This window comes from Echiichthys vipera, assembly GCF_963691815.1.
Source record: "Echiichthys vipera genome assembly, chromosome: 15".
Lineage (NCBI taxonomy): Eukaryota > Metazoa > Chordata > Actinopteri > Perciformes > Trachinidae > Echiichthys > Echiichthys vipera.
In genome coordinates, this window is record NC_139840.1 from 6,058,041 (window position 1) to 6,082,721 (window position 24,681).

General features: G+C 40.9%; 1 protein-coding gene across 1 annotated transcript in view; it reads left to right on the top strand.

Moving 5' to 3' along the window:
* The window catches only part of LOC310957264 (contactin-associated protein-like 4), a gene marked incomplete at both ends in the record, with an annotated part of 94,722 nt that extends 80,556 nt beyond the window's left edge, over window positions 1-14,166 (top strand). The window contains 4 exons of the mRNA XM_083927755.1: window positions 5,962-6,049; window positions 9,933-10,151; window positions 12,400-12,471; window positions 13,970-14,166. Coding sequence (XP_083783881.1) covers window positions 5,962-6,049; window positions 9,933-10,151; window positions 12,400-12,471; window positions 13,970-14,166 — 576 coding nt within the window. The remainder of the gene's footprint in view (window positions 1-5,961; window positions 6,050-9,932; window positions 10,152-12,399; window positions 12,472-13,969) is intronic.
* Window positions 14,167-24,681: the final 10,515 nt, after the last annotated feature.

A 24,681-nucleotide genomic window follows, 5' to 3' on the forward strand; every position in this document is an offset into this window, starting at 1 on the left:
CAGAGAGTTGAATGAATACCATATTTTTGGAGACAAAATATTAGATAAGAGCACAAAACTAACTAGACCTGCAAGCAGGTATCAAGCCCCCTGTGTAACCCCGACCTGGCAACCCGCGGAGACTTGTACGCAGCTTGTAGTTTGAAAAAGAAAGTGTAGGTATTTTCATTAGTAGATATTGCGTTTAATCACATTATGCATGAATTACTCAACTTGCATAACAGCCCCAGCTTGTGGCCGATTAATGACGGGAAATAACTTTTCCTAGTTTTGTGATAATCAGATAAACTACTTCAAAGTAACACACCACTTCCTGTTTTGACTACAGTGTACCAAGTCTTTCCTCTATAACTTTCATATTGTTTGGATTGTTGTGTATTTTTCAATTTTGTGTAACAGCGGGAACTCATTTCTGATTGACCTCTTTTGCACAGGGTCTGAAGTTTCCATGGAGAACCAGCAGTTTGATATTTTTCGGACTAATTATTCCGAAGATATACAATAATTTCTACAACATACAGGAAGTTGTTTCTTTATAAAAGACACGCGTTTTGGGCTATTATAAATCTTTTGATAACTTTCATCAAGATGATTAGAGGAAAATTCCTGCAAAGTTTAGTGGTGATCAGACTCTTGCAAAAATACTAGGCAGAACTGTGCCGTGGGCTAAATCCCAAGATCAGCCCCTTTCAGTGAACATGTGGATGTAAGAAATCTATATTTGCGATATATGATGTGGAAGTTAAAGGCCAAAAAGCCTTTTCCTTGAGTATAGTCCCACCTTGTGGTGGACATGTGTCATTATTGGTGTGTTCTGGTGTGGCACCATTCTATACCTCCCCTGAAAGTTGTGTTTCCATTACTTGTACAGTTCATGCGTATGAGTGATATTCAAAACAGCGCCATCTCCTGGCTGATTGTCATATTTTTCTCAAAGTCTCAGACGAACATCAGAAACTATTGTTCTAAGTTTCTTGTTAATCTGACTTATAATTGATAAGATATGAATGCTGCATAACAGCGCCACCTGGAGGTTGGTTGGGGTGAAAATTTGCAGAACGCCTCAGTAACACGTAGAAAACTAGATCCGACACAATTTGAGGGCGATACGCAGCACTTCCTGTTTTGACTGTAATCTACAGCAAGTTGTTCCTTTATTATCAACATTCTTTTGATGACTTTAGGTCAGGACCATCCAAACATTACGTGTACCAAGTTTCATCTTGATCTGACACTCGGCGTAGGAGGAGTTCAAAAAAGTAGCTTTTGTATATAATATACTGCGCGAAAAAAAAAGTGTGTGCGGAAATGGGCGTGGCCTATATCCTGAGATTCATTTTGAATGTGCGATGTGGGAGTTACAGGCAAAAATGCATTCAACTTGATTACAGCGCCGCCTGCTGGGGAACATGTGTCATTTTTGGTGTCTACCATGTGTATGTGCAGGGGTCTGAACCAAAGTAAAAAAAAAAATGGAGAAAAATAGAAAAAACAGAGCAGATTCAGACTTTCACTCCCAACTAACTCTTCTCTGTAAAATCTTTAAAAAGTTAACAAGCTCTTTCAAGTTGATGTCTGTTGCAACACACTCCAATAATTTCCACCCAGACAAAAAAACACAACGAAAACAAAACATTACTGACAAATCTAGTTTTACGTCCAAATGCTATTTTATTCAAAGGAATCCAAATATCACAAAATATTGCTTAATGCACATCATCCTTTTGTCACTTACACAGTAAAGTTGTGACTGTTGACCAACCCAGTGTTGTTTAACAGCTAGCCAGTGACAACTAGAAGCTGTGATTTCTGGCTGTTTATTTTATTTATTTCCGCGCTGAACAAAGCCACCACAGCTGATGACTGTACAGTGCATCCGCAAAGCATTCACAGCGATTCACTTTTTCCACATTTTATTACGTTACAGCTTTATTCCAAATTGTATTAAATTAATCTCTGTCCTCAAAATTCGACACATAATGCCCCGTTATGACCACGTGAAAAAGGTTTTCTTGAGAGTTTTGAAAATGTATTAAAATTAAAAAACAAAGAAATCACATTTACGTAAGTATTCACAGCCTTTGCTTAATACTTTGTAGAACCACCTTTGGCAGCCTCTACAGCCTCAAGTCTTTATGAATATGATGCCACAAGCTTGGCACACCTCTCTTTAGGCAGTTTTGCCCATTCTCCTTTGCAGGACCTCTCAAGCTCTCTCAGGTTGGATGGGAGACGTCTGTGCACAGCCATTTTCAGATCTCTCTAGAGATGTTCAATCGGATTCAAGTCTGGGCTCTGGCTGGGCCACTCCAGGACAGTCACAGAGTGGTCCTGAAGCCACTCCTTTGAGATCTTGGCTGTGTGCTTGGGGTCGTTGTCATGCTGAAAAATGAACTGTCGCCCTAGTCTGAGGTCAAGAGCACTCTGGAGCAGGTTTTCATCCAGGATGTCTCTGTACATTGCTGCATTCATCTTTCCCTCTATCCTTACTAATCTGCCAGTTCCTGCTAATGAAAAACATCCCCATAGCATGATGCTGCCATCACCATGCTTGACTGTAGGGATGGTATTGGCCTCATGATGAGCAGTGCCTGGCCTGGGACATTCAAAGCAGCAGATACTTTTCTGTATCCTTCCCCAGATTTGTACCTCGAGACATTTTGTCTCTGAGGTCTACAGACAATTCCTTTGACTTCATGCTTGGTGTTTGCGCTCTGACATGCAGTCAACTGTGGGACCTTATATAGACAGGTGTGTGTGCCTTTCCAAATCATGTCCAATCAACTGGATTTGCCACAGGTGGACTCCACTTAAGCTGTAGAAACATCTCAAGGATGATCAGTGGAAACAGGAAGCACCTGAGCTCAATTCTTAGCTTCATGCTAAAGGCTGTGAATACTTATGTAAATGTGATTTCTTTGTTTTTTAATTTTAATACATATTCAAAACTCTCAAGAAACCTTTTTCACGTGGTCATAATGGGGCATTATGTGTATAATTTTGAGGACAGAGATTAATTTATACAATTTGGAATAAGGCTGTAACGTAATAAAATGTGAAAAAAAAGTGAAATGCTGTGAATACTTTCCGGATGCACTGTGAACTTGTTGGAAGTTTCCATTTAAACTTTATTTACATTTTCAGAATCATACATATTTATACAATAGATTGTTATCTTCATGTGAACAATTAAACATACATTACAATAAACAGGGAGAGGAGCTCTTAACAGATGTAAACAATGTGTCAAAACTTTTACCAATTTCCACATTTTTGGGCATGTGGCCTTTGAGATTATTTGTTTCCCCACTTTGAGATAACAAGTTACCTGCTGTCCAGATAATATACATTAAAAAATGTGATAATACTGGAACTAATGATCTACCAGAGGCACATGGTAGATCATCAGACACACAAGTGTTTTTGTATTGGGTCTTAGTCAGTAAAAAATTAGGGAACAAACAGTGTCTTCTCTCTACAGTACTGTGTTGTCCCGTAATATCTGATGTTGATCAGCAATATTAAAGCCCCAGTGATGACAGCAGAGCTACGGCAGGGCAGCAGGGACAAACTACACATTAGAAGAGCTTCAGATGACTTATGAAGCATTTTAATCATATCTGGGTCCACTGAACGCCTTATCTTGTTAACAACAGTCTCAGATGATACATGAGGTTAACTTCATCTATCCAGGTGCCAGTCGCCTGAATGTCTGTATAATTATCAACACCCTGAGATACAATTCAAGGTGACCTCGTCTTGAATGGGCGCAGTCTCCTGATTCACTGAGGCTCCAGTGAAATATGAGGTGCATCTCATCTTGCCAGTTTCCATCACCTTGAATCATTATCTTGTTGGCAACATACTCCAGGGACTTCAGATGAACCTCGACAAGAGTTTCCCTTTTTTGCTGTGTCCTGATGGAAAGCAGCCTACAGTCTCAATGCTGGTCTCACGGATGGACAGTATCATATCCTAGCCCCAGAGCTCATGTCTCAGTGAGAAATGACTCACTAAAGTCTGTATCGCTAGGGGCTACCAATACACTGTGCCCTCTGTTTTCGTATGTTTCCGTATTGTTATCAGAGAGGCCAGTGTCCACTGTTGTCCTCCAAGGGTTTCCTGTTGATCTCACAGTATGCTCCAGTTAGTCCCACTCTATTCAGACATCAGAGGAGAAATACTCCAGCTTATAAATGTGGAAACGGAAATCTAAAATAAATAGTAGCAGTTTTAAACAAAGTCAATTTACCTGGAGCTTCTTTCGATATCAGCAGAACAGGACTTCCACCATTGTCCATACCCATCTGTGCCATTTTATTTACTCCTGAGCACAATACTATTATTATCTATCTGCAAAACGTACCTATTTTTATGTTGTTTTTAAGTTTTACTTGCAATGTTGGAGGGTTTTTTTTAAATAGTAAAGACCTGTGTGTAAAAGGTTTGGTTAGGTTCCAACAAATGTGTTCAAGACTTGGTCCTTGTCAACTTCCAGTCAGCTGATTTCATTCATATTCATTGCAACAGGAATCAAACTTGGGCACATTTAGAATGTTAATGTTTACAACTTTGAATATGCAGAGCTACTGACATGCCGTACATCAGCCCCAGCTGTAGTCGGCGTATTGTTTGTCTGGCATTTGCTTCTTTTAACCTTTATATGTGCAGGTAATCGCATCGAGACATGGGGTCTCATTCTCAAGAGAGACCGGGTCAACACACAGCAGCAATATGACACAACGTTACTGACGAACAGGATATTCATGCAAAGACAAAATAGGACACAAGTCATAAAATTTGTACAAAAGTGTCAAAGTGGTAGTTTAAAACCATCAAGAAAAAAAAATAACCCCCAAAGAAACTCTCCAGATTTCTCAAAAGAAGTTTAAAAAGTTTTCCCCTAGGGAAATCAAGCTTTAGTTGCTGCTGTAGCTTGTTCCAGGTGAATATTGTCAATTGTTAGCATGCTAACATGCTCAACAAAGATGGCGAATATGGTGTCAGCATTTTAGCATTGTCACTTTGAGCATGTTATCATGCAAATATTAGCATTTTAACTCAAAGCATCGCTGTGCCTACACTCCCAGCATGGTTGTGGACCAGGAACATGAACTAGTCTTGTTTGAACGAAAAGGGAACAGATGAAGATCGCACAAATGTTTATGCCTTAATTTTCACTACCCAGATGTCTTACTCACCCTCCTTTTACTACAGCATCACAACTTCACAGCTATCTTTTCACACGTCACTGCTGAACCCAAATATTACATGGCATGACATTTACACCATAGATTGGTATACTTCTCGTCACTCTCTATCACACTCAGTTCAGTTCAACAGACGAAGGGGCATAAAAGGACAGAGTTCAGGCGTAAGACATGCAGGGGTTTTTCACAGCATTAAATATCACCAGTAATTAGGTTTAAGGGTATGACCTACTGAGGATTATTTTAACCAGTTTCAAGTCGGGTGATACTTCATTCAAGTATCAGTATGTAAAACTACTTACAAAGTCAAGTGGGACTTTCATTAAAATATTAGACTTAAATGAAGTATCTCTCAAACGTCGGTGTCCAATGGCCTTTAAATGCTTAAGTTTAGTTTGCAACTTCAGTTTTGGCTTTGACTAATAGCTTTCCCCTCCCCAACCACATGTTGAGACTCTGTAGAGCATGCAGCCCTCATTAAAATAATGTCCAGTGGAGATTTCACCCCGGATGATCGAGCGTCTTTTTCCCTGAAAGTGTGGCCTCTGTCGCTCATTTCTCCCACTGAGCTGGTGAGATGAATAATAAAGAGAAAGCTGAACACTGTTTAAAAAAAAAACAATAAAAGAGTAGACTGAAATTCAGAACGGAATTCCACACTGAGAAAATAATGGCACAAAAGTCAAAAAGTTACTTTTTTATTTACTTGATTTAAGAAAAAAAGCATTAAGAAATATGTCGCTTGTTGCAGATTGACCAAAACCCCAGAGAAGACTTCAACCTGACATCTGACGGAGAATTCAATGCCATCAAGTCACTGGTGATGGGCAGAGTGCACGGTAAGTGAGGACGCAGAGACGAGGCCCTTTAAGTTAGAGAGCACTCACACATTTCTAACGTAATAACAGCTCTGAGATATTTGGCCTTTTTTTGACACTCGGCTGTGCTTTCTTATAGAAATCTACAGGAATTAATTTAACCACACCTGGTATAGATGGAAATCAAAAACATTTTATTCTACTGAGGCTGAAGTAGTCTTAAGTTAAGATATAAACAGAAAACTACTTCAGGAGGTACTGAAATGGGATTGAGTCATAAGTCATAATGTTTACGTTCTTGTCGAGAAAAACATGTTCTGAGCCGGTGTAAAGCTGATGCTAATGCTGTCGAACCACATCTCGGACCATTCGGTTATGTTCTCTGGATTTTGTTCTCTCTCATCCAGATCATCCTGTTACCCAGTTATTGAATAAAAATTAAGACTGTATGTTGATGAAATGCCATACAGTAGCTTGGTTGATTTTGCCTCATACCTAAAAAGGGATTGTTCTCGATATTCAAAACATTAATATAGCAGAAAACAAATATTTGCTATGTAAAGATATAGTGGAGTAATAGAGTACTGAGCAGAGAATGAAGTCACTCTCCCTCTGTGTGTGTTGTAAGGTAGTCTCTCTGTTGTGGTGGACGGCCTGGCCACATGTGCATGTTAGTTAACGTGGGGTGAGAGCTGTGTGGAGGCAAGCCTAGCCAAGGTTTATTCAGAATTTCGAGTAGAGCTTTTCTTTCTCCTGTCTGATCGATGTAATAAATAGGTGACTTTAGACTTCCCCGACAGTCTTTCCATTAGAAAGTGAATATTTTTAAGTTGATGATAAGATTCGTTGCCCAGGAATCTTATCAGCTGTTTGGTGGGATTTCTGTCCGTCATCACACACTGCCTTCTCCTCACTCCTGTTATAGAAGAGACCAGTAGTCCATTTAGCTGTGTAGTCCTGGACAGGGACCTGTAGCGGAGTTGGGGTGAGACAATTATTGGGTCCGTCATGACTTCTTCATGTTCTCTTTGAGCAGCTCCATCAGAGACGGACTCAGATATAAGCTGTTAATAACACGTGGGTCTGAGATGCTGCAGGCTACAGTCACAGCTCACTGATTAGACACATACACAACAACCACACTGTCAAATTAAAAGGGAACACACTGGCTATTTAGTATAAGTCATTTATTTAAAAAGAGAGCTGAGCCGGAAGGCAAAGCTCTCGATCCACCGGTCAATCTTCGTTCCTACCCTCACCTGTGGTCATGAAAGCTGGGTCATGACCAAAAGAACGAGGTCGCGGGTACAAGCGGCCACTTCAAATCCAAAACCAGGACAGTTAAAAAAAACTTTGTGGACATGATGCAGTTTGTTTTCATTCCATATTTCTCTTGTCAGTGCTCAGCATTGCTGTCATTGTCAATGTGAAATCCTTAAACAACATCAACATGTTCATTGGATCCCATGCAAGCAACCAGATGCAAATTGTTATCAACTGGTTAATTTCCAGACATAATGTTTTAGGGATATGGCCTTCAAATATTCACATCTGTCAAAACCAAATTTAACATGCTGTTTAAAACATATAAATGTCACAATAAAACTAAATAAATCTACTAGTATTAATCTACTACTATTTTTGTCTTTTTGGATGCAAAGCTCCAGCGTGTTGTAACTCAGCTCAGTGCATTTTAACCCCGTCATGTCAGCGTGTGACCGATCTTCCCTCTGTCAAACCAGAGGAAGCAGAGAGTCAGATCAGAATCGGAAAAGCTGCAGGAAAGTGGATTTTCTGTCGTTTTCCTGACAACGCTGTCATCCATCAGCCTAACTAATGGACCCGGAAGGAATACAGAGAGACAGGGAGGGGGAGAGAGGTGATGGAGTGAAGAGAGAGGAGCTTACAGGCTACAGTAATGTTTCCTGCTGCTCTCATCAACATGCAGATGTGTCCTGATAAGAGCCACTGTCACCTCTCAGTCATCTCAACAGGCACTGATGCAGCTGGTTACGGGGGTAATGTCGGCTTTCACAGCTGCTGTTTACACTGCTCAAGGAGAGCCGGTGAATGATGACGAAACTTAAGTTCATTAAATGAACGGGTAGAGGTGAGACAGCACATCTGTCTTTAGGAGTGATGGATGCAGACTGAAATCAGTCAGTGTGCTGTAATGAGGGTGTGTGTGTCTGTAAGGTTGGCATTCTTTCTAATTGGCTGGTTCTGATGAGCTCCATAATCAGAAATGCAAGTGTCAATGCAGGCACTGCTGAGGAGTCTAGGCCATGGTCCAATGAAGTCCTGTTCATATTGGTTTAGTGCTATTTCACTACAGGTACTTTACTTCCTTTCGGACTTAGATGGTTTGTAAAAACTACTGGAGGATTTATGAGGCAGTAGTGCATCTGTGGTGAGTGAAATGAAATGCCTTTTACCAGTGTCTGTAATCACTCAATATGGAATTACCCCAAAATTGCAAAAAGCAATACCCTCATAACATAAGCAATCAGGCAAATATATATTATCAACATCATCACTGTGTGTTAAAATATAAGGTCTTAGTGCTAGAGAAATGAGTTTGACAGAGCACAGAGGACAGAAGAGGGCATATCTCTCACTACTGCTCCTGCCCCAACAACTTGCCCTAACATCCGTCTCTCTAAACTAAGATTGAGAGAGAATAGTTAGAAATCTCAATTGGTCTTACCATAGACTTTGTGAAGAAACCTTGAATGTAAAGTGTCCAAAAACATCCATTTTTTTTATCCTAAAAAAAACAAAAGTATGTATCTCTGCCAGATACTCCATTGTGTCGTATACTATTTAGAAGATGGCTGTCTCTGGAAAAAAGAAAGCAAGCTAACATCGTCATATATGGTTTAACAAAGCACACACAGGTAGGTCAGTAAATCAAGAAGGAGAAGTTAAGACATTTGTTATTATTGGACTCAGTGAGACTTCCTGGGGCCTCTCTGCTCTTCCTCAGAGCAGGTTAAAGTGTCACACAGTCTTTTTGTATAACTGTCCATTTGATCTTCTTTGTTGGATCAGTAAAAGTCCAACTAAAGCAGTATGTGTTATTATCTGTAACACGTATGCTCAGCAAACAGTCCCTTATTTCCTTGGAGCATAGTTCTTCCTTATATGCTTGCCTGTGAAGGGAACATATGGTGCTGAATACCCTTTGGGCCCCTGCACCGTTCTTACAGTGGTGATGAGCATGATGGAGCCTGACTTGATGTCAGTTTGTGTCCTGCTGCTGTACTCATTGGAATAAACAAGCTGAAGTATTGTTCTCAGCATAATGAATGAATGAAATGTTTAAAGATGTTTAATCAGTTCAAGGCAACACACTGCCACCAATGTTCTAACAATGAGTTATAACAGGATAGTCTGCAGCAGAGTCGACAGACCTGTTAGTGTGTTAGTGTATGTCATAGCCATAGGTGTACTGTGTTAAGATGAGACCTGCCAGGAAAAGAGTAAACGGAAAAAAGACTGTCAGTCTTCATTCCTTTTGTAGATCAGATCAGATGTCATTGTGTTAGATCCAGTTTATGTTCAAGTTGTCATTCAATGACAGTGTGGTGGTTGCCATAGAAACAGTCCAGACTGCCTAAACGTGTGTGACAGCCAGTCTGCATATTGAGATTCTCCTCTGTTGATGTAATGCACAACATAGTTAGACCTAAAAACTTTATAAATAAAAAATAACCATGTATTTAAACAAAAATGAAATGTGATTAACATGATACATCACAAACTGCTTTAATGTTTTTACCGTGCTGAGGATCTTTTTTTAATGTACAGTCATTTTTGCATTCTGCAATTTGTGGATCTGTCATGCAATTTACAACAATGATACAATCAATGATTCAACCATCGTTTCCATTTCTTTCCACAGGGTCCGATGATTTGGATCCAGACCTGGCCCGATTGGCGTCCCTCGGTTTTACTGGTTGTCTCTCGGTGGTTCACTTTAACGCCATTAGCCCTCTGAAAGCTGCTTTGCTCCACCCGGACACCAGCCCTGTCATCATCACGGGACCTTTAGTCCAGTCCAACTGTGGCTCCTCAGCTTCGGCCAATCCCTACGCAGCAGAGAACACACACCACCTGTCAGGTACAAGAGGAGGACTTTGTGTATACAACAAAGCTTTAAGGTCCTATGCCGAACATTTAACATGTATTATTCATTTTTATTGCCATTTGGTGAACAGGTTGTTACGTAACTTAAGTGTGTAATGTAAGCCAAGCCAAGGCATCTTTATTTATATAGCGCATTTTATACCAAGGCAACTCAATGTGCTTTACATAAAGACAAAACATTTTTTTTTAAAAGCATAAAAACAAAAAACACAGTTGAAACGAGAAGCAAAGAAGAATAAAAAATAAAGTAAAAGAAAAGAAAATAGATAACGTTTAAATCTATTAAAAAGAGCTCAGCTATAAGCACAGAAAAGAGAAATGTTTTTAACCTGGATTTCAAAGTGCTCACAGTTGGGGCTGATTTCAGATCTGCTCGTAGTTTGTCCCAGCTGTGTCTAGTTTGAAGTCTGTGCTCCACTATCGGACCTGAGTTAGTAGATCTCAGAGATCAGAGATCAGATATCTCAGTGACTCAAGGTGTTTACTGAGAGCAACTCCCTTCTCTTCGTTGCCAAAAACAATGATCTCAGTTTTTTCCTGATTTAACTGAAGGAAATTTGAGTTCCTCTAATTTTTTGACTTTCTCTAAACAGTGACATAATGACTCTATCGGACTGCAGTCATCTGGAGACAGTGCAGGATATATCTGTGTGTCATCTGCATGACTATGATAGTTGACATTAGAATTCTGCAGAATTTGAGACAAGGGCAGCATATCTAAGTTGAACAGAAGGGGTCCAAGGACTGACCCTGAGGAACTCCACATGTCATAGCCACTCGATTGGATTGATAACTACCAATGGTCACAAAATAACTCCTCTAAGTAGGACCTGAACCATTAAAGAACTGTCCCAAATGGTTTTTGGTGCTCGGGCAACAGCACAAATGGTTTTTGGTGGTCGGGCAACAACACAAATGGTTTTTGGTGGTCGGGCAACAACACAAATGGTTTTTGGTGGTCGGGCAACAACACAAATGGGTTTTTGGTGGTCGGGCAACAGCACAAATGGTTTTTTGGTGGTCTGGCAACAACACAAATGGTTTCTTGGTGGTCGGGCAACAGCACAAATGGTTTTTGGTGGACGGGCACCACCCGTTCATGGTAATTAGCTAATTTTAACAACATTAGCTAATTTTAACAACATTAACTTATTCTTTTAACAACATTAGCTCGCTTCTCTACCTTTACCATAAAATGACAACTCAACCGTTTGGTAGAGAATGTTTTGAAAAAATGATTTGACCCTTATAAGACTTATTTTTGTTGAATTAAATTACATAATTGTGTTAAACAACTCCTCTAAAATGATGATATGTCAATAAAATTGTTTTACCTTTGAAAGTCCCACCGATATGCATCATCAAAGGAAGAGTGAATTTTCAGCGTTAAGAGTGACATGAGAGAGAGAAAGGGGGGGGGGGGGGGCGCAGGTGGAAATGAAACCTGTTTCGATCCCTGGCACTTTTGTGGTTGGGCCCCAAAAATGTTTAAAAATTCAACAAATTCATCCAGACGGCCGCGGCTGATCTGGCCGGAAACCACAACTGGTAGAAATGCTAACACAAGAATGTATATTTCTTAAGACAGATGTTGAAATGCACTGTCATTCATGGCTCTTCAACACTTTCTAATACGACAAGGAAATGTTTGATGATATTGCTTAATTATTACTGATATTACTGTGTGTGTTCGCACGTTATATTCCAACTATGTTTCAGCGTATCTGTTATGGGTGTTTCTATATAATAGCGACTTTCCATTTCTGTGTGTGAAAGCTGCTTTTCCAGCTCATAAAAGGGGCTCATTACTCGCACACAGTTCCCTACTTGTTTTTTGGAAACTAATGACAGTGCGATCAATGCTATAATTAATTTGGACCACAAAGGAGAGTTTCCTTTGGTATTTATTTTCCTCCGGGCTCATTCTCAACCAGGATGGGATGCTTTATCACTCATTTGGAAATCTGACAGTCTACTCTGAATAATGATGTTCTGATCTTGTCTCTGGGATTTTCTTCTGTCTCTCTCTCTCTCTCTTTCTGATCCATTTATCCTTTCATTTTCTATGATTCCCTCATCTTTTTCCTCCAATTCTTCTTTTCTCCTGTCTCTTCACTCTCCTTTATATCTTTCTGCATTTCTTTCTTACTCTTTGACATCTTGGTTTTTCATTTTCGATTTTTAATATCTTTCCCCCTCTCTCTCTTTTCTCTCTGCTGTAGATCAGTCTGGTTCAGTGGGCTCAGGTCAACCATTAGTCAATGCTATCAGGACTGACTCTGCTCTGATTGGAGGTACTGAACCTTTTCACTATAATTCACTGTACTGGAACAAGAACCTGTTTCACCGGTACAACACCTAATCTTTGCTTTTGGTACACTTTTGACAATCATTGTCATGCCAGTCATACCGATTCTCATCCGTCAAATATTTATACATGATGTATTTGTTTGGTGCATTTTTCAAACAAGGGACAAATATCAAGTTTAAAAGGTTACTTGTAAATGGTAAATGGACTTCTAACGCGCCTTTCTAGTCTTCTGACTACTCAAGGCGCTTCCACAGTGTTTGTCACATCCACCCATTCACACTGATGGCAGAAGACATCTACATACCATCTAATCTAATCATTCACACCTCATTTATTCATTTACACACCCATGCGCAGCACGGGGAGCAATTTGGGGTTCAGTGTCTTGTCCAAGGACACTTCGACATGTGGACCAGGGGAGGTTGAGATCGAACCGCCAATCTCTCGAATGGAGGACGACCGATCGTACTTGTAAGGATGTAGGGATGTCAGGATTAACCAGTTTTCTCATTTTAATGTCATGGTTTCATGACCGTAAGAATTTAAGAAGCTATTTAAGGTGTCTATGGTGTCCTGATTCCTGCATTGTTATCATGTGAAAACAAATCTCGCCAATAACATCGGTTGTGTGTTTGGTGAAATCTCCTCTTGCGAGTCATGTAACATATGTGTGCGAGAGTCGTCGTGCCATTCACCTGAAGTGTTTAAAAGAACTGTAAAAATGTCAGAGGGAACTGACATCCAAGCCGTATATCCGCCAAAAAACACCTTATATCGGCGGCATCTACAAAATGACCAGGAGGCTGTTTCACTCCTTTATGTCCATGTAAAATAAATCACCTTCTCCAAGGTGAACAAAGTTGTGTACAGATGTTAAGCTCCAAAGGGATATGCCTGGCAAGAATGTATTAAAAACTAATTTAAAACTTTGTTGCTCTGCCAGCAAAGATTGATTCAAAGTGAAGCCTGAAAAGGTTCAATCTATAATCATGTAGATAGAAAAGGTGAGACCTGGAGGAAAGTCATTTAAAGCTGTCCATTAAACTGCTCTAACTGTCTAAGCGCACAAAAGGGGGCTCATCTAATTAAACCTATGCAGCAATAACTTTATGATGGGAAAACGTTTTTGCCATTATCTTAAGAAAGCGTGTTCTCTTAATTTAATGTAGTATTAAATTGATTTCAGACGTATTTTGGGATTCCAATTAACTGAAACTTGCAATCATATTCCCAAATGTGCACAATGAGCCTGATACATTCAAAAGATTTAAACTGGTCTTAACGTACTTGAAAGTTAGATTAGCAAGATAATTTAACCTTTAGGAAATGAAATGGCTGTACAATGGGAGAAAAATAGGCAGATAATTTGGCTTGAGTTTGGGGTAGTTGAAGTGTTTGGGGCATTCATGCATTTAAAGATTTGTAAAGACAATTATGCGGTATCTCAGCCTTTTACATCTTGAAATGCCTCTACCTTACAGGTGTGATAGCAGTGGTGATCTTTGTGATTGTGGCCGCTCTGGCGATAACTGCCAGATTCCTCTACCGGAGAAAAGAGACGTATCGAAACCAGGAAGTGAAGGAGGTCAAACGGGAAAACAGCCCAGATTTCCCTTTCAACAACCAGACTGACCCTCAGAACGTCTCAGCTGAAAACCCAAAGGAGTATTTCATTTAACTGGACGCCTGATGACCTGATGAACTGGTGGTTGCGGACAGGGGAGTCCTGCCACACCTCAGGCCTTTACAATGCACTCAGAGACCTAGCTGGCAGAAGTGGCTCTAAAGCATGTCAAGGCAAAAAAAAAGAACAATTCACACGGTGTTGTCTTTCTGATGCTTTTCTGTAAGTTGTGAATTTACTGATTTAAACAGGCAACAGTGTTGGACTTATGAGGTGTTGATATCAACTTTAAGTGTTTCAAAAATGTAAATGTTGAATTGCTGTCTTTGTAACAATCTTTGGCTAATGCCACGTTGTCATAATGAAATGTTGGAAATCATGGAGGTATCCGTAATTTTATGGTGTATGGGTATGAAAAATGTGAAGCTACGCCCTCTCTGGATGGGTTTTCCTCAGAGATAGATGGGTACATGTATGTAGAGCACTTGATATTGGCAGGACGTTGTTTTATAAACTCTGGAAATTTATCAAGCCTTTGGTTGAGTTCACATGATTTAATCCACTAACCCTGCAGGGACATTTTACAATGTTTTCAACCTCTAGCATTTTTCTCTCCTTCCACCATCCTTCCCACATACTTTCATTTTTTAATCCATCTCTTTGCAGGGGTGTCAAAGTGATCCAGTAAAGGGCCGTGTGGCTGCAGGTTTTCATTCCAACCAAGCAAGAACACACCTGACTCGACTTACTCAATCACCTGAACTGTGTTCACACAGTTGATTTCTTGGACCAGGTGTGTTTTTGATTGGTTGGAATGAAAACCTGCAGCCACACGGCCCTTTACTGGATCACTTTGACACCCTTGCTTTAAAGGTTTAAGCTTTCACATTGTAAGATCTTTGATGGGAAAATAAACTTCAGTAAATAAAGTGAATGTACTTACTTACTTTCCTCTCACCATATTCAAAAATGGTTCAAAGTTTAAGAACTTGGTCAGGGATCTAATTTAAGTTATAATACTTAAAGCCCCTGAATACCCAGTTAATCCATTGAATAGACCTCTTCTCAGGACTGTGTGGGTGTGTCCACTGTGATTGATTGACATCTTCCTGAGACCCCTGTTAGCTTTGTTTCACATGTTAAGGCGGGAAAAAGTTCACATCATCATTCTTAGTGGTAGACGAACATTTATGACCTCATAAATTCCCGTCAATTTCTCATCAAAGCCCCGCCCACCTTCAACCCAAGCAGAGGTCCAATCAGAGTAACTGAGAACACCTGTGAGGGTGTTCAGTGGCTTTAGAGTAAATATAATCAGTATTTTGTTATAATGTATCTAATGCCATTATGAAAGGTATTGCTAGAACTTACAGAGAATTATCACCGGAATCTGCAGCTCCACACGCTTTAAAGAGGTTTATGGTGAATTTCAGCTCATTGTTCAGCTGTCAGAGCCACAACATTACTGTTGCGGTTCACGTTCCAAGCAGCTGAAGAATCAGATACTTCCCTTAGGTGTTGATAGAGACCAAAAACAGAGCTGAAAGTGAGTGAATATTACAATAATAATGCGTTCATCAGGTGTCCAGAAACACAACTCCAAATGAGTGAATGTTGCTCTGTAACTGCTTGATGTGTGAATAAGCAAGTGTTTAGCAACGTTGTAGGAAAGCAGAGGACATCTGAAATGGCGGACTCCACCGCTAAATATATCAAAAGGCTTTCTCTATAAAAATGCCAAACACAAATACCAAATTTCAAAAATGGGTTTAGATGAAATCTTAAAGAATGTAACATAAGCACATAAGCAGTTTTGGATTGACACAGAAGTGAACCATGATTTAGTTTGAAGTTTGCAAGCCTCTGAGAAAAAGAATGTCCTAAAAACTTTATTATGTGAATGACTGTGTGAATGTTTGTTGCACTGAAGATTTTAGCTAGTTGACCCAGTGGCATTGGCAGGAAACCAGCCTGGTCTCACTAAAAGGCGTGTGAATGACACGCTATTTCTCTCAAGCCATCTCGCGTATAATTACAACGCATTTCATGATTTTTGCGTGTCATTTCACGCCATGTAGTTTAATTGACTTGTATAGTGCAGAGATGGCGTTGTCATTTGACGCACAAATGTCATTGAGGGAAAACCCACGTGTTTGTATTTCTCCGCCACCCTGCGGAGAAATACGAAGTGGTAGAGCTTTCTGTCAGAGGGTTGTTTTTAAATCAATATTTCATGTGAAGGATGGCTGAAATAACGGGCGTGAAATGCCCTAACCCTAACCCTAACCCTGGGGAACTACGTGCGTTAAATGACACGCGAAAAGCTTAATATGCGTAGACATGCACGCAAAAAGTCATGAAAGTCATGAAAAGTGGCGTGCTATTTATACGCCCTCCCATGAGACCACGTAGAGGAGACTAATTCACATCCATGAACCATGGTCATTTCACTTCTTTCATGTGTGATTCCCTTGTGTCTTTATACACCTCTAGTTTTCTCCTCCCTGCTGTAAGCCACCTGCTGGGAGCTTCCTCTCCCAGCTCTCTAAATGTCTCTGAAGAGGCAAGCTTTTAACACCGACAACAGCGCAGACTCACTCATAACACAGTGGCTGCCTGTCACCTCATGCACTGCACACAGAGACGGATAATATATTTTTGAAATGCTAATCTTATACAGTGTGACAGGTGGATTGTGCCTCCATGGAAAGCAGAGAGATGATCACTATGAGGCGGAAGGATATCAGAGAGGCAGTGTCAAACACATGAATTTAATATAAACAGCAATTCTGGTATTAATCTTTGAAAATGAAGCAAATCCCGCCCTTTAGTAAAGAGTGCTGCTGATAGAAGAAGGATGAGAGGACTGACAGCAGCTGTTTATCAAACACACACACACCCATCTCTCAGCAGGACCCCAAAGCAGAGATTGTTTTTTTTAATGACAAAAGTTGTTAAAACTCTGTATGGGAATTTTTTCACCCCACAACAACAAGTGAATACCTGATGGCAGGTAGTTCTGTTCTGTTTTCTGTTTCTGTCACCGGTGTACTTTGACACTTACAGTGATGTGTATCCTCGCTTCTTCGATTCTGCAGCAGCAGCAGCAGCAGCAGCAGCAGCAGCAGCAGCAGCTCACTGAGGACTGAGGAGTAAAGCTGAAGAAGTAACCATGCATACGCAGATCAAAGTGCAGCTGGGTCAGCAAATTTCTGCCCTGCAAAGGAGATCTGAGAAAAGGTTTTCTTATTAGAGAACTGTAGAAAACACGTAAATGACTAAAAAAGTTGAGTCAAGTTTCACTTTTTGGAAAACAGAGATAACATGTAATGGTTTATCTTTTAAAAAACCTGTTAGTTGCAGCATGTTCAGCGTTGTCTGTGCTAACGTTGTATGCAGCATGTTTAGCGTTGTCTGTGCTAACGTTAGCTGCAGCATGTTCAGCATTGTCTGTGCTAACGTTAGCTGCAGCATGTTCAGCGTTGTCTGTGCTAACGTTAGCTGCAGCATGTTCAGCGTTGTCTGTGCTAACGTTAGCTGCAGCATGTTCAGCGTTGTGTGTGCGCGTTGTGACCCCGCTGCCATTGCTTTCCACGGAGGAAGCACTGCCGTTTCGTTGCTGTAATCGGTTGTAGGTCATATTTCTTTGCTGCGATTAGTTGTTGGCCTATCCTGATGCGTGAACTGAGAGGTTTAATGCCAGGCTAGAACAGTGGAGTTTTCAGCAAGGATGGACAGAGGCGTATATTGTGTCAAGATAAAAATGAATTGTTCTGTTTTTACTTCTGGGGGGTACATAAGTAAGAAGAATGATGTTATTCTCGAGGAATGAAACTCATCTTCTGCTTTCAATTAAGCACTTCAACATCTCCAAGCTGCTCCCTGTCATCAGCATCTTGAGGCACGCACTTGCTCCTCTACCACTACATACACCTACATTTACACTGGAGTCACACACACACACACACACACACACACACACACACACACACACACACACACACACACACACACACACACACACACACACACACACACACACACACACACACACACACACACACACACACACACACACACACACACACACACACACACACACACACACACACACACACACACACACACACACACACACACACACACACACACACACACACACACACACACACACACACTTTTAGCGCAGCAGGCTTCTTGCCCTTCCTTTATTTGCATCTCCAATTTACTTCAAACTCTTACATTTTTAGGTTGTGTTTTTCTTCAGCTTTTTAGTTTTGACTTTTTAGTATTCCCACATTTAATCTGCTATTTTGCTGCATGAATTTCTTACCGACTAATTATTGATGAATGCACTGTATGATGCCCATTTAGTTGAGATAACAGAGACTGAACTGAATTGATATTAAAAAAACATTTGCTTTGCAAGTTGTAGGTGGTGTAGTATTAACTCATTATATAAACAGCATTATTCACTTTGTGAAAACATAGTAAATCTATTTTTCCCCTGATGTTTTTGCATACAACATCCATATTGGTAGATGAGGTATGTGTAGTTTACTGGCATCTCAAGGTTTTAGGAGTTAAAACTATTAAAAATTGAAACCTGAGCCAGTATTCCAGACTGCAAACATATTTCATTCCTTGTGAATCCTGTAAAACTCTTTCAATCAATGTCACTATTTGGACAGGAAATCGCATTTTCTGCCAACATTCAAGAAACTTGGACAAAAAGTTCCTGTAAAATGTTTGTCAGAGTCATGTTAGCTGTTCATTAGTGCTTATGCCATTTTAAACACTCGGCTGTCATAGGAAAATAAGTTTTACCACAAACTGAAACTTGTAGCACCTGCTATTCGTCCTAATTTGGTAAACCCTAGAGAATATTTGCTGTTAAAGTAAGGCTGAGTTTGGTGTTGAAGGAATCATTAGTGCCATCCGGAGCTTACACTTTCAGTGGACACACAACAACCTCTGAGCGATATCACACATCTCACGATTTATTCACCCAGTCTGGGGGCAGGAGAAATGTGTCGAAGTAATGAATTAAACATAGCAGCAGGTAAAAATGTATTAGTGCTTACCAGGAAAACATGAATAATGTATTTGCAAGTGGATCCATTTAAACTAAGAGCGGTTTTCTCTGCTCGCTTGTGTGTTCACATGGAGAAGTATGGCTGAGGTGACGCTGACAGCTACCGTTTAATTTCCCCACCGGACAGATTGGGCCCTGTTGAAATGACGGTTTTAGAAGGCAACCCAATCCCTGCTGGATATACTATATATACTGAAGCAGTGTGATTAAAAAAGTGAGTAAAGCTCCAAATCCCTGTAATAGCTTGGGAACATCGCACCTCCCATTCCTAATCAAAAAACATAAAGAAAAAAGTGTCAGATTTGTTATTACTTTACAGAAAGTGAAGGAAATTAATATTAGGCTGTTTAAATAACAGTGTCTCCATTTTCTTTACAAACTGAAGAAATTCCTGTATGAACTGAAAACTGCTTGAAGATTTAGTTTTTCTGAAACACTGAACTATTATTTAGTTGTATAACCTCTATTTCTGCTAATGCTGCACATGTGTGGTGTCTGGCCTATTTATCACATACCAGGGATCATGGATCAGTTTCAGTGGTGATTGCTCTAAGACTGCAAGGGAAGCTCATTTAGGGGGCGGTTCGGAAAAAGTGGGAATTGCTTTTGGATAAAATGTTTAATTTAAAGGTACTGTAAAAAGTGGTTATTAGGCAGGCTGTATTTGTCCGACATAGATGCAAAGGACGCAAAAACACCTTCGTCATACAAGTCATTAAGCGTTTTGAAGCGAAATGTAGGGTCGATGCAAAACTTGGGCAAGGATCGAAGTACTTTGCAAGCCGCACTGCTTCCTGAACTGGATCCAAATTTTAATGGTATTAACGACAATCGGATTAGATGAGACCAAATGGGCAATTACGTGTATAACTTTACTCCATTTGATTGTCTCAGCAGCAAGTGATAATTGGATGAATATAAATGTGCAATACATTTCCTGTTCAAACTCGCTGCTGAGCCAAACAAAGCTACAGGAAAATGAACGAGTACGGGAAACATGCCCTCCATCTGTTTGAAACATGGTACTAGTTATAGGAGTAGTATAAAAAGTCTTCTGAAATTAGTCTAAATTTCAAGGACATCCACAAACAACCACATTTGGACTACAAATAGCCCTTGAATGGAGGTCCCACGGACGTCAACATTGGACGTTTGGTAAACATTGAAAGAAGACGTCGCCTGGCGTTACAAAACTACGGATTCCCTAAAAGGTCAAACATTAAGTACATTTTATTTCCTCGGTTTTCTCGTGATAACGACATAATTTTCCTCCATTTTCCCGTGATAACGACATAATTAACTTGAGAGCTGGAGAATCAGTGCAGCAATGTCAGAGGAGCAGAAGAATATCGATCAGCATCGCATATCTCTTCAATCCAGGCCTGACACAGACTGAAACAGCCTTATGCCTTATTATTACAGATGATGTTCACATTAGTGTGCAACATCTAAGAAGAGGTTAGCAAGGCTCCAGCTTTATCAGAGGAGTGAGTGAGTCTGATGTCCTCAATAACTACAGTTTTTTTTTAACAAACTTTAGTGTCAACAATATAATATTATAACAACACAAATACCTTGTTGTCTATAGTGTTCTTTAAGGGCGCACTCACACTGTCCTTCTGGCCGGGGCCAAAACCGGTTTTTCAGCTAAAGCCTAGTACCTTTAAGCAGTGTGAGTGCACCCGTTCCGCGCATAACTGCGGCCAGCGGGCTGTGGGCTTTAGCGGAGCCGTTTGCACATGTACGAGCACGAACGTGCGCACGTGTACGAGCACGAGCCCTACGGCAGTAGCGTTATGTCCACCTGTTCGGACATGTAAATAGAAGGACGGACCATGCGCGGACATTTAACAACAACAACAATGGCGGTGAAAGGTTCACGTTGGTGTGGTGTGGAGGTGGAGTGTTTACTGCAGATTTGGTCGGATGAAAATATTCAAAAACAGTCGACAAGATGCAGAAAAACTCCGAGGTCTGTGGAAAGATTTGTAAACAAAGCCACACACACGCGATCAATGCGTGTGACGTGTTACGGCGTGATGGCGTATGGACAGCAAGAAGCATTGGCCGGCCCTGGCAGTGTGAGTACAAACGGGTCTGGGGCGCGGGGGGGAGAGGGAGGGGGGACAAGTACCCTAAAGCCCGGGTTGCGGTACGGAAGGACAGTGTGAGTACGCCCTAAGATATGAGAAGTCTTTATCAGGCATGACATGTCAGGTGTGATGGAAATCTCAGGCCAATCAACTTTCATTCATTCTCTCAAATTAATTATCTTGTTATCACGAGAAAATGGATCAAAATGATCTCGTATTATCTCACAACGAGAAAACTGAGGTATTATCTTGTTATCACAGGAAAACAGAGGGAATAAAATGTATGTAATTCATGACCCTTTAGGGCTTCCATACTAAAAACCCTTCAGTGGACCGAAATTGGACGTCCAAAAATGACAGAAAATACATCACTCCAACGTCACATTGCACAGTGGGATTGTTGCACGTTATAATGTTTGCACACTAAAATAAGCCATGCAGATAATCCGTCATTTTCCCAAGGGAGAAAAAACGGATGGTTGCATTTCATGGATTTATATTTGGACAAAGTACCAAATTCTCCTCAGCACTCAAAGGACAAATGAATAACCATGGATCATAACTCAGTTATTTCTGAATGACTCACCCTGATTTCTGCTCTCTTCATGCACTGTGGTCCGCAGATTTCAACTCTTTCAGGTACTGAGGTGAGTTAGGTGGTCTTCTAGCACCACCCGGTGATGAATCTCCATGTAGCTTGTGGTATAAAGCAGGGGTGCCCAATCCTGCTCCTGGAGAGCTACTAACCTGCATATTTTAGGTTTCTCCCTGCTCCAACACACCTGAGTCTAATGATGTGCTCGTTATCAAGCAGCTGAAGCTCGTCGAAGGTTTGATAACCATTAGACTCAGGTGTGTTGGAGCAGGGAGAAACCTAAAACATGCAGGGCAGTAGCTCTCCAGGAGCAGGATTGGGCACCCCTGATATAAAGCATGTAGTTCTCTTGTTGCTAGTGAGGATGCTCCTTCTTTCTCATTATGTGCAAAGTATGACTTTCTCTGTTGTATAAACAACTGAAACTGAGCAGCAATCCAGCCTGTGGTTTACCCTCAGAGCTAGTTTATGGTCTTGAGCCAAGTCAAGTCTGATCATCATATGAAATTTGACACATGCATTGAATCATAATGTGCCTGAACTACTGCAACCCCGTTCTCAATACCTTCTCGTCACATTGTGCTTTTCCACTGCTTGCTACCGCTGGACTGGACTTACTCTTTTTTGGTTTTCCATTAGCAAAAGTTGTGGTTAGAACCTGGTACCTGTTACTTTTTTATGTCATGCCTGTGCAGGAGATGAGAGAGGTTTATTAGTTAAGTTACTACTGATGAAAACCCAACATATCCTGATTTTTGCTGCTCTGTAATAAAAGTTTTTATTCTGAAGCTTTTATAGGAAATTCCATGTTTTTATACACGCTGTTTTACGACCGCTCCTCAAGCTTGCTGGCTTCTAAATAGTAACTGCAAATGTTGCAATGTAATGACAGGAATGTCTGTAGTAATGTCCTACATATTTGTAAATTTGAATACATTTTATGAAACTAAAAACAGGTGTATTTTCTACAGGCGGATGACCCCGCCGATACAGCTACCTTTTGACAGACAACAGCGACGCAGAGGTGCAGACAGCGGGTGATGCAGGAACACCAAAAACACAAAATTCACTCTTTAGTTTCCGTGACATAAAAGCGGGTCGTCCTCCATTCGAGAGATCGCTGGTCCGATCCCCGGCTCCTCCGGTCCGCATGTCTAAGTGTCTTTGAGTGAAACACTGAACCCCGAATTGCTCCCTGTGCTGTGCATGGGTGTGTCAATGTGGTGTGAATGGTCAGGTAAGATGGGTCAGTATCATCAGTGTGAATGTCTGTGTGAAAGGGTGAATGTGACAAGTAGTGTGAAAGCGCCTTGAGTAGTAGTAGTAGTCAGAAAACTAGAAAGGCTCTATATAAGTACAAGTCCATTTACCATTTATGTTAAAATTAAAATACAGATCAGCCAAAATACACAGAGCTACCATCGATCCATAGCCCAGAAAACCACACCAACTCCCCTTCCAGCAGGTAGCTGTTGTAGAAAAGCAAACCTCTGCTGTAGCGAGCTGGCACACTGAATCGAGATGGTACTATGCAGTGGAAAAACACTTCTTGATGCTCCACAGTTGCAGTTTCAACATGTGGTTAACTCAGTAAAGTGCAGGTGCCAGATGTATCTCCGTCTCCCCACCCAAGCACAGAATGGTTGCATTTCACTCAAGTGTCCTTCCTGGTAGAATTAGTCAACACTCTTGTGCACTTAGCCCCGCACAACAGAGCTCATCAGTACTCAGGCTTCTGTCCCCCACTGGTTTTAATATTTGTGGTTTGGTCAAATCTAGCATGGGGCTGCATATGAGGCAGATGCGCTTAAGGAGAGCTAAAGCTACCCGGACACTGCTTTAAACATAATTGAAAGTTATTGATCACTTGCGACCCCTACCGCAAAGTTAAGAGGAGCGAGGTGTCAGCAGTTAATGACTAAGAAACAGTCAATAAAAGAAGTGTTTCAAAATGTGCAAAGCACTACAACCATGAGAGGTTCTTGAGTATTCAGTTCTGAATGTGCACAAGATGCATGAGGCTGATATGTCCAGCAGAATGTGAGATTAGCTACGGACAGATACACAAGCACACACTAATACACACGCTCCAACGCATGATCTCCTTCCAGGCTTACACCTGGAAAAGATAAATATTTCTTGGGGTTAGGCATCAAAGTAATTGGTTAGGCACAAAAACTCTGAGGTCTATGGAAAGATTTGGAAACAAAGTGACGCATCGCGATGACGTCAATCAATGCGTGTGACGTGTTACGGCGTGATGACGTATAGGCAGCAGGAAGCATTCCCGCAAGGCTCAGGCAATGTGAGTACAAACGGGCCTGGGCCGCGGGGGGGGGGGGGGGACAAGTACCCTAAAGCCAAGGGGCATGGTACGGACGGACAGTGGGAGTGCGCCCTAACAACATGGAGGGGGCAGGACCTATACTGCATCCAGCCACCAGCGGGCGATCAAGATGCTTAGGCAGTCATCCATCTTTATATATACGGTCTATGAGTTACAACCCACGATCCAACGCATGAGCTCCTTCCAGGCTTACACCTGGAAAAGATCAATATTTCTTGGGGTTAGGCATCAAAGTAATTGGTTAGGTTTAGGTTAAAATCTTAGTTTGGGTTCAAATCAGTGTAGTGTAAGTTTATTTAGACATGGGACGGAACACAAACCACAGTCTCCTGGGTGAAAGTCTGGGTTGTGAATGATTCAACCATCCCCCCATAAGGGGAGTTTGGCCCCGAAATCCAGAATTCTTAATATTATTATTATTATTAAATATTTTGCACAT